The sequence below is a fragment of the Bufo gargarizans genome, chromosome 9 (genome assembly GCF_014858855.1).
Source record: "Bufo gargarizans isolate SCDJY-AF-19 chromosome 9, ASM1485885v1, whole genome shotgun sequence".
In the NCBI taxonomy this organism is placed as follows: Eukaryota; Metazoa; Chordata; class Amphibia; order Anura; family Bufonidae; genus Bufo; species Bufo gargarizans.
This window is the reverse complement of record NC_058088.1, coordinates 18,879,568-18,890,621: the sequence shown is the minus strand read 5'-3', so window position 1 is coordinate 18,890,621 and position 11,054 is coordinate 18,879,568. Positions and strand designations below refer to the sequence as shown.

At 48.5% G+C, this 11,054-nt stretch overlaps 1 protein-coding gene across 1 annotated transcript; it reads left to right on the top strand.

Moving 5' to 3' along the window:
• Positions 1 to 1,052: 1,052 nt before the first annotated feature.
• On the top strand, positions 1,053 to 10,663 carry LOC122946784 (oocyte zinc finger protein XlCOF19-like). The gene is made up of 4 exons (XM_044306593.1): positions 1,053 to 1,106; positions 1,185 to 1,258; positions 2,146 to 2,254; positions 9,455 to 10,663. Exons 1-4 carry the CDS (start codon positions 1,076 to 1,078, stop codon positions 10,165 to 10,167), a joined length of 927 nt encoding a protein of 308 aa, XP_044162528.1. The 5' UTR covers positions 1,053 to 1,075; the 3' UTR covers positions 10,168 to 10,663.
• The last annotated feature ends 391 nt before the right edge of the window (positions 10,664 to 11,054 follow it).

Here is an 11,054-nt window from a genome sequence, read left to right as displayed (position 1 = left end):
AATGGAGATGTTTACCGCTCTGTTCACCCTTATGGGACGGTTGGCTGGGCTAGCGCTCAGCTATTTTCTAAGCTCCCATACTAATGAATGGAGGCAGAGCGCCCGTGCACGGCTGCCCTCCATTTACTTCTGGGATCCCCTTCTGGAGATAGGAGCCAGTCCAAGAGGTGGGACAACTTATTGGCATGGGTGTCCAGGAGCTTTTGATTTTTTTTAGCTAGACGCAACCCTTCTACAGTCCTCACCCCCTTACTGTATGTTTCTCTAATGACGTACCCCCAGCACCACACAGCTAGGAACTAGTGTCCGGAGGCATCCGCAGCACCCCCCGAGATTTACCAAGTCTTCCGGAAGCCTTCTGAATGTTCCGGGAGAGTCGGTAAAGTGTTATAGACCAGAGAGAATACTGTGATGACGATGAGCTGTGCCCCATCAGGGCCTCCAGCACCAGTCGTGTCCTTGTTCAAGTCGATGGAGTCTTTGAAATGATTATTATTTTCTCAAGAGATTTTAGCGTCTTCTTCTTTTTTCCCTCCAGGTTCCTGTGGTGTCGGATCCTTCTCCACCAGATGGTTGTCCATGGAGAAGGACATCATGACTGAGGGGATACTAAACCTCACCCTGGAGATCATCTACCTGCTGACTGGAGAGGTGAGGACTTGTGGGCATGATATCACATGAGGGTTCCTTAGAGTGTATAGAGGTGTCTATCAGCACGTGTCTCCTCACACAGGATTACATGGTGGTGAAGAAATCTGCTGAGTGTGTGACAACCAGCTCCGAGCCTCAGGTGTCAGGTGGACGAAGCCCCATCATGGTGCCTCCACTTCAATCACTGATCCATCCTGGAGATAATGAGCAGAAGATCCTAAAGATCATCAACAAGATCATCCAGCTGCTGACTGGAGAGGTGACCGCTGCTGGGAATGCTGGGATATAATACGGTAATGTGCCCAGGTGATGACTCAATGATTGTTGTCAGGTCCCTCTAAGGTGTCAGGACGTCACTGTCTACCTCTCTATGGAGGAGTGGGAGTATTTAGAAGGACACAAGGATCAGTACAAGGACGTCCTGATGGAGGACCACCAGTCCCTCACAGCACAGGGTAAGAGGAGACTCCCACTGGCTGTACAGGAGCGTTATTGAATCTCATGTATTCACTATCTGTGTCTGTATCTTACAGATGGATCCGGTAAGAGGAGTACACCCCAGAGATGCCCCAGTCCTCAGGATGGATCAAGCATCAATCATCCTCAGGTAGAAGAACCAGGACTATAAGGGCTGTTTCACACGAGCGGATGCCGTGCGTGACATCCGCTCCGTGAAAGAGTGGCAAGACCCGATGCAGACTGCAGAGGCACGGAGCATTAACATGATTGATAATGCTCCGTGCCTCTCTGTGATCTCTTTACTACGAAATCACAGTGACAACTGTGATTTCGTAGTAAAGAGGTCACAGAGAGGCATGGAGCATTATCAGTCATGTTAATGCTCCGTGCCTCTGCAGTCTGCATCGGGTCTTGGCTGTCAGTCACGGAGCGGATGTCACGCACGGCATCCGCTCGTGTGAAACAGCCCTAAGGGTGCAGCCAGACTGGTGTGAGTGCCGTGCAGTCTGCAGCATTGACAGGACCAGTGAAGTGGATGAGATTTCAGAAATCCCATACACACGCTGCACTGTGGGTTTTCAGTCTGCAGCATGTCAACTTATGCTGTGGGTTTTACCTGCCGCTTTCAGACTTTGCGATGCAGAGCAGCAGAAGACCCACTAGGAGTCCGGCAGAAATTTCACTGCAAAAAAAATGCCAAAACGGGCTGATGAGAAGCCAAGCACACCGTGGGTAACCGTACCTTTTAAGAGCTATGAAGAGCCAAGTTTTTATAAATTATTTCATATCCACAGGATAGGGTATAGCTGATCGCTGGGCTTAGCTGATCGCTGAGTGCTCAGCTATTTCTGGTTCTTCTATAGAGAATGAATGGAGCAGCAGTGCGCATGGAAGATCTGCCGCTCCATCAGAACGGGGACCCCCGTTCTCATGATGGGTGGGGGTCCCAGTGATCAGCGAGTTATCGGATAGCATAAACTTGGCACAACCCCATTAAGATGAAACTTTATGAAATGTCTTCTATTTTTATTCCAGATGGACCACCTGATTATTGTCAAGGTGGAAGAGCTGGAGGAAGACGAGGAGCATTATAAGGCTGATCTCCTGTCTAAGGAGGAGGAAACTCCTACAAATCCCAGCACAGGTGCGCAGTTTCGTCCCAGCAAAGAGTCACAAACTTTCCTTATGTATTCATCCTCTGTTCCCGATGGAATAACGATTCGAGGGTAACGTCTCTTAGAGCACTGTGCTGTTCTGTTCCTCTGTTATTCCTCTTGGAAATGTTCAAATAAAGTGACAGCTAGGTAATACCATTCCCGTTGTCTATAGGGAGTGTCCTTACACATTGGACAGGTTCAGAAATCCATGTTGGGAGGTCCCATACATATTAGGCTGAATTCACACGGCATTTGTAGTGTCTGTTTCCCATGTGCAGTGGGAAAGCTTGCAGCACATACATCAAACACATGCTCCTCTTACTGAGGGTCCTATAGACCTCAGCCGGGCAGATCAATGTCAATATCCCTTTTATACAGCTGTATAGAATAGCACTTCTCTGCAGGTTCTTTACCCAACACTGGAGCCGATGAGCAGTGTATGCCCACTGTATGGCCATACGTCGGAGGTAATCCGCTTGATATATACCTATAATGTATGAATGGACCCTTAGATTGTTGGTTGACCCCCTTCAAACTCTTTGAGATTTTCTGATGTGAGCCTGCATATGGACAATTGTAGGGTTCATTCAGGTATCTCCCTAGTTCCAGCACTGTATATGTCTAGAAATTAAAATATCACCTACTGCACTATTTCGGGGTCGGACATTGGCTTCCGATTTCAAAAGCCGGAATTAGACTTACCGGTAATTCAATTTCCACGAGATCACCACGACGGCTACAAGGAGATTGACCCCTGACCTCTGTAGGGGCAGGAACAGAGAGAGGGTTTAAATCCCCCCCTCCCACCACCAACACCAGTGTGTCCAAAATTACAGAGACAGAAAAAAAGTGGTGAGAACAAAACATACTAAACCGAGGGTATTACTTCATAACCTCCCAGGTAAGGCTTAAGGAAGGGTAGGGAATATATGTGCCGTCGTGGTGATCTCGTGGAAATTGAATTACCGGTAAGTCTAATTCCGGCTTTCCACTTCATCACCACGACGGCTACAAGGAGATATAAAAAATTATAGCTTAGGGGGGGACGACCGCCTGAAGGACTTTCCGTCCAAAAGACAAGTCTGAGCTGGATAGGTCTAACCTATAGTGTTTTGTAAAGGTGTGGATGTTAGACCACGTAGCGGCTTTACAAATGTCTTCAAGGGAAGCTCCGGCCCGTTCTGCCTGGGAGGAGGACATGGCCCGGGTAGAGTGAGCTCTCAAATTTGAGGGGCAAGACAGGTCTTGGGACCCGTAAGAAATGGAAATGGAGTCTTTTATCCACCGTGCTAGAGAGGATCTGGAGGCTTTCAGACCCTTATTCTTCCCCGAGAAGAGGACAAACAGGTTATTAGATCTACGGAAACCCTTTGACACTTCAAGATACCGTAAGACAGAGCGTCTTACGTCTAGAGAGTGGAAGTCCGATTCCCTATCGTTAGAGGGATTATTGCAAAAGGAGGGTAAGACTATCTCCTGGTTTCGGTGGAAATCCGATACAACTTTAGGCAGGAACCCCGGATCCAATTTAAGAATAATCCTATCATCGGTGATACGGAGATAGGGTTCCTGTATCGATAATGCTTGGATCTCGCCTATCCTTCTTGCGGACGTGATGGCCACCAAGAAAGCGGTTTTAAATGATAGGTGTTTGATGGAACAATCAGATAGGGGTTCGAATGGAGCGAGAGTTAGGCCGGTGAGTACCACGTTAAGGTCCCAGTTGGGGATCCTAGATTTTAGAGAGGGACGTAGACGGGAGGCAGCTTTCATGAATCTCCTGATCCAGTGATGACTGGCTATATCGCGATCAAAGAAGCAGGCTAGTGCCGAGACCTGTACCTTTAGGGTAGAGGGTCTGAGACCTAGTTCAAGTCCCTGCTGGAGGAAGTCCAAGATCTTCAAGAAATTGGGCGGCTCTAAGTTTGGGGCTGGGTTCCCCATCCATGTACAGAATCTCTTCCAAATTTTTAGATAGATTGAGAAGGTAACCTTCTTCCTACTAGCTTTAAGGGTAGTTATCACTTGGTCCGAGAGCCCCTGTGATCTCAACTTCTGGACCTCAGGATCCAAGCTGACAATTTGAGGAAGCTTGGGTCTGGATGTAGTATTGGGCCTTGGTGAAGCAGGTCCCTCCTGGCAGGAAGAGGCCATGGGTCCTCTACTGACAGATTCCTTAGAGCAGGAAACCAGCTCCTCTTCGGCCAATAGGGAGCTATCAGGATTAGTGTCGTATCTTCTAGGTAGAGTTTCTGGATTACTCTGGGAAGTAGAGGCAATGGTGGGAACGCATAACTGAGATCCCAGTCCCAACGAATTGTGAGCGCATCCAACGCCCAGGGATTGTCCCGTGGGTTTAATGAACAGAACGTCGGTACCTTTGCGTTTCTTTTGGATGCGAATAGATCCACCTGTGGAGTGCCCCATCTTCCTGCCAGCAGCTGGAACACTTCTGGATTCAAGGACCACTCTGTCTGGTCTATCGACTGGCGACTGAGATAGTCCGCTTCTACGTTCAGTATCCCTTTTAAGTGGATTGCGGAGATGGAATTCACGTGGGATTCTGCCCAGTTGAAGATCTTCTTTGTAATAGACATCAGTTTCTCCGATCTCGTGCCTCCCTGGTGAGATAGGTACGCCACCGTCGTCGTGTTGTCTGAGAGAACCTTTACGTGTTGACCCCTCAGAAGTATCTCTGCGGTTTTCAGGGCTTTCCAGACCGCTTCTAGTTCCCTGAAGTTGGAGGACTGAGAGCGGATAGTTGGGGTCCAGGAACCTTGAAACCAACGGTCTCCCACTGTCGCTCCCCATCCTTTCTCGCTTGCGTCTGTAAGCACCTGAATGTAGGGGATTTTCTCCCACACGACCCCCAAGGACAGATTGCTTGTGTTCTTCCACCAATCTAGGGAGGTTTTTACTGCCGGAGGGATCATGACCTTCTGATCCAAGGAGGCCTGCTGTCTGTTCCAAGCTCTCAGGATCCACGACTGGAGGGATCTGAAGTGGGACTGGCTCCATGGGACGGACGTGATGCAGGACGAGAGGAGACCCAGGAGACTCATAGCTTCTCTTATAAGACAGGACCTCCTGTGCTGGAATCGTCGGACCTTTAATTGAAGGTTTCTGACCTTGTCTGGCGGAAGGAAGGTACGTTGTGTTTGAGAATCCAGGATAACGCCCAGGAACTGGATAGTGCTGGAGGGCACTAGGTTTGATTTCTTCAAGTTCACCAACCAACCCAGATCCTGGACAAGGGACAGAAAGGACTGCAGGTCTGTTCTGAGTTCTTCCTCTGAGTTGCCGACTAGGAGGAAATCGTCCAGGTACGGTATGATCACCAGTCCCTTGTGTCTCAAGAAGGCCATCATCTCCACTACCAGCTTTGTAAACACTCTGGGTGCAGATGATATCCCAAAGGGAAGGGCCGTAAACTGGTAGTGACGGATTACCCTCTTGTGGTCCTGGATGGCGAACCTCAAGAACCTTTGTGACTCTGGATGAATTGGGACGTGATAGTATGCGTCCTGGAGGTCTACTGAGCACATCAGGGCATTCCTTTTTATCAATGGAATCAGGGATTTCAGGGATTCCATCCTGAACTTCCGATAGATGACAAATTTGTTCAGGGCTTTCAGATTTATGATCGTACGGAACGAGCCTTCTTTTTTCTCTACCAAAAACAGGTTTGAGTAGAAACCTTGTTTTTGCTGTGTTGGCGGGACCTGTATTATTACGTCCGTTGCCAGAAGGCTTTGGATTCCTTCCAATATCTTTCCGCGTACTTTGGGGGAATGTAGGTTGGTAACAATGAAGCGGTTTGGGGGAGATGAAGAGAGTTCGATCCGGTACCCGGATCTTATGATGTCCCGGACCCAAGGGTTCGGAGTAATGAACTCCCAAGGAGTCAGGAAGTTCTTCAATCTCCCCCCCACTCTGACGTCATTGTTTATCCGAGGGTTTACTCTGGGAGGAGGAGGGGGTATTCCTACCCCTGCCCCCTTTAGGGTAACTCCAGCGTCCTGACTTCCCTTTACCCTTAAAGGGATTGTTCTGGCTAGTGGGGGCCCGAAAGGGATATTTCCTTTTGTAGGGTCTCTCTTCTGGGAATCCCTTTTTCTTGTCCGCCGCTTTCTCCAGGATACGGTCTAGGACGGGCCCAAAGACGTATTCCCCTGAGAACGGGATGGAGCAAAGCTTCATCTTTGATGTGTTGTCGCCCGACCAGCTTTTCATCCATAGGGCGCGACGGGCCGCATTGGAGAGTCCCGCGTCCTTTGCGGCGAATCTGACCTGATTCCGCTGAGGCGTCAGCCATAAATGCTGTGGCGGATTTTAACAGGGGGAGGGATCTCAAGATCTCATCCCTAGGAGTATTATCTGTGATACGAGATTCCAGTTCCTCTAGCCACAGTTTCATGGATCTTGCCACTGAGGTAGCAGCGATGTTTGTTTTTAAGACAAGCATCGCTGCTTCCCATGATTTTTTTAAGAGGCTATCTGCTTTCCTGTCCATGGGATCACGCAGTTGAGAGGTGTCTTCAAAGGGCAAGGCAGTCTTTTTATTGACCTTTGCGACCTGAATATCAATTTTTGGTGTTTCGCTGAAGATTTTAACTTCGTCCGTGTCAAACAACAGCCGGTTTCTAAAGGACCTGGATACCCCCAACCTTTTTTCTGGGTTGGACCACTCGTCCAGCACCATATCCCGTATGTTCTCATTGATTGGGAATACCCGGGTTTTTTTAACCCTGAGCCTCCCAAACATCTCATCCTGGACTGAGTGTGCTTTAGGGGTTTCTTCGACCCCCATAGTGGCCCGGACTGCCCTTAATAGGTCAGGCATCTCGTCCAAGGAGAAGCAGAATCTTTGTTCTGATTCTGGAGTCTCAAGATCAGAGAAGACCACCTCGTCCTCCCGTGTTCTGGAGGACGAGGCCTCCTCCTCTATAATCTCTGGATCAGATAGTGAAGGGGATGGGCCCCTATGTCTTTTTGAAGGGGGTTCATCCCTGGGTAAAGGTATCTGAGATAAGGAGGTTTTGACTTCCTCATGGATCATGGACCTTAGATCTTTAAGGAAAGAAGGCTGTTCCTCGGCAATCACATTAGATATGCAGTCCTTACAGAGTTTTTTACGATAGTCGTCCGGTAGCCGTTTGAGGCAGGACACACATTTGGACTGTTTTTTGATCTTTCTCTGAGCCTCCTTAGTGACCTGGGGAGAACAACCCTAATTAGCTATGGTAAGTACACATGCTAACAGCAGGATATAGCCCCAAGCCAGAGATGTGGAGGAGGAGGAACAAGTAACCTGGTACAGTGTAAAGACAAGTACAGGGTAAGGAAAAAAGCGCTTCCCCACAGGGGACTTACTACAGGCGGCACAGAAGGGTCTCCAGGGGAGCGGGGTTCAGCCGACATGACTGCACACTGGCTCCGGTACACTGACAATCGGCGCTGCTGCGCGCGAAAATTTGAACTCGGAGACGCCTCTGAATGACGTCACTTCCTTTCGGCACCCGGAAGTGACGACGGCCGTTATCCTGAAGCGCTTAGGCGCGCACCCGGCGATAGCCAAACAGGCCCGGCGGGAGATCGCGACCGGGAGCAGGCTCACATATAATAATGGAGCGAGGCCTCCCTCCTTCGCCCCTGCCCAGCGTTAGTACGGAGACCGCAGGAGGGCAGGGGGAACACCCGGTAGGTGTCAGGAAGTTCTGCTTACATCTTCATCTCCCCGCAGGGAGACTCTCTCTGCCCCTGTCCTCTGTAGGGACAGGAAACACTGGTGTTGGTGGTGGGAGGGGGGGATTTAAACCCTCTCTCTGTTCCTGCCCCTACAGAGGTCAGGGGTCAATCTCCTTGTAGCCGTCGTGGTGATGAAGTGGAAAATGTTTTAAGATCAGCTTAAAGGGGTTATCCAAGAGTAAGACACACCACTCAGAGTGCGTCCCCACCGCTGGGTTTGTTGTCTTTCGCACCCGGGCCGGCTCTTCCTCTCCCTGCATCCATCGATGGGGGACACATGACTGCAGCCAGTGTCACTGGCGGCAGCAGAGATCTGCTCCCCTTGCATCATGTGATCACTTATCATGACGCAAGGTGAGAAGGCTGCAGTGGTCACTCCCCCCCTCCCCAGTTTGAAAGATGTAGATATCAGCGTGGCAGCGTGAGGAAGAGCTGTTCCGAGAGCGTTAGACACGAAGCCCATTAACGGGACCACATATGATCACCTTCAGGATAGGTCCTCAATATGTCATGCGCCCCTGACGAACTTCACAGTATGCCAGCCACAGCGCCATACATTGTATAGTGGTGGTACATGGTATGGCAGCCCAGTCCCACTTAAATGGGATTGCGTTATTAATTATTTGAAAGCACCATTAATTCCATTTGCTGAACATCTAAGAAGGGATTCACATACATAAAATAAAGCAACACATGTACAGTGAGCATAAACTTATTAACAGACTGGTACAGAGGGGGAGAGGACCCTGCCCGCAGGAGCTTACAATCTACAAGGGGAAGGGGAAAGTAGGTTATAGAGTTATAAAAAGGCCACATGACTGATGGACGTGACATCACTGACCGAGAAAGAGGCCCCAGAGCTCACACGAGAGCGAAGCATGCGCGTCCTCCCCTTCATTCTCTCTGGCATGCAGTGGGGCCCCGTTCTACAGACAGGATTGGGACCCACTCTTGTTAGACATTTATCTTATGATTATGCCGTAAATGTCCCTTTAAAGGGGTTCTCTCACTTCAGCAAATAACATTTATTATGTAGAGGAAGTTAATACAAGACACTTACTAATGTATTGTGATTGTCCATATTGTCTTCTTTCCTGGCTGAATTCATTATTCACATTATACACTGTTCGTTTCTAAGAGTTACGACCACTCCACAATCCAGAAGCGGTGGTCGTACTTTTACACACTGTAGGAAAAAGCTCCGGCCTCTCTGATGACCGGGACCACGGGAGTGCGCACAGGCCGGAGATTTTTCCTATAGTGTGCAAACACGACCACCACTGGTGGATTGCAGGGTGGTCGTAACCCCTGGATACGAGAAGTGTATAATGGGATGGAAAAATGAATCAAGCCTGCAAAGGAGGCAATATGGACAATCACAATACATTAGATGTTTTTTGCTGTAAAAGGAGAGAATAATCCATCATTTTTCTTTCCAGGAGATGAAGGCTCCAGAGGATCGGAGGGAAATCTCCCTTCATATTCAGATTGTGAAGCGGAACATAATATCACACCAGATCCTTATGAAGACCCCCCTGTTTCTCCTAACTTCCCTTCAGCCCACCAGAGTGGAGATCCATCATGTGATCCCGCTACACTCGCAGAACCCTCATCGGATCAGTCGCAGGTTCGTAAACCATTCCCGTGGGCCGAGTATAGGGAATATTGTAGAAACAGATTAAATGTGTTGACGCAGAAGACAAGTCCCCGAGAGGAGAGACAATTCCCGTGTCCGGAATGTGAGAAATGTTTTTCATACAAATCAAATCTTTACGACCATCTAAAAATTCACACCGGGGAGAGGCCGTATTTATGTTCAGATTGCGGGAAATGCTTCACCCGCAGATCGGACCTTGTGAGACATCACAGAACCCACACCGGGGAGAGGCCGTATTCCTGCCCGGACTGCGGCAAAAAGTTTGCCATGAAATCAGTTCTTGTCGGACATCGGAAAATTCACACCGGGGAGAAGCCCTTCTCCTGTCTGGAATGTGGGAAAAGCTTCAACCGGAAATTCAGCCTCGCCGTCCATCAGAGGACTCACACCGGGGAGCGGCCATTTTCATGTACGGAATGTGAGAAATCGTATACGAACAAGAAACAACTGGTCCTGCATCAGAGGGCGCACACGAAGGCGAAGACGTTGTCTTGACCAGAACGCGGGGAATGTTGTAGTCGTAAATCTCTGTACACAGGAGCAAGATCACTTTTGTGTTTTGCTTTTTTTTTTTTTGTGAAAAATCTTACAGATTGGGTGTTAACGAAAAATTTGGTTTTGTGCCTTTTTTTTTTTTTTTAAGGTGCCATTTTTTTCACACTTTTTTTTTATTTTCTTATTATTATTTATTATTAAAGCGCTGTTCATTCCATAGCGCTGTACATATGATAGGGGTCATGTTTGGTGTAAAAAAGTTGGAGAACCCTTTTTTTGTGACGGGGGCCAGGACATTGGGCCAAACACATTTACTATCTCATCAGACGTGACAGCTACTCTAGTCAGGGGCTGGAGTCTTTTTTACTCCCAAGTGCACGGACTGCTGGTGGTGCACCTAATGTATGACTAGGCCTGAGTCTCATCATAAATTAGGTGCTTTCTCCACTAGCGATAGGGGGGTGGGAACAAAGAGCGGCTTTAAAAGCCTGTCTTTGTAAATGACGCCCGTTTCTTTTAGTCCCCCCCCCCCCCCCCAAAAAAAATTAAAACTTAAAAAAAGTGCTAATAAACATCAAAATTGTCACAAAAAAAAAGTTGCAAAAATTATTTTGGTAGTCTGATAAATAAAAAACACACAGCTGTTAATCCACCATGTGCACCAGATCACAAAAATGGGGATCATTTATGAAAGCTTTTACATCCTTTATTGCTGTAAAAAATATGGCAAGAACCCTTTTGAAATGCCCGTGCGACAATATTTTGTCACGTGGGTGTTCTTACGCCGTCCTCGCCACTTGGGAGCTTCAGTAAATTGAAGACAGGCGGAAAAGAGGGATCACAACTACTCCAGCTGATGGTATGCAGATGTGGAGCTAGCAAAGAAT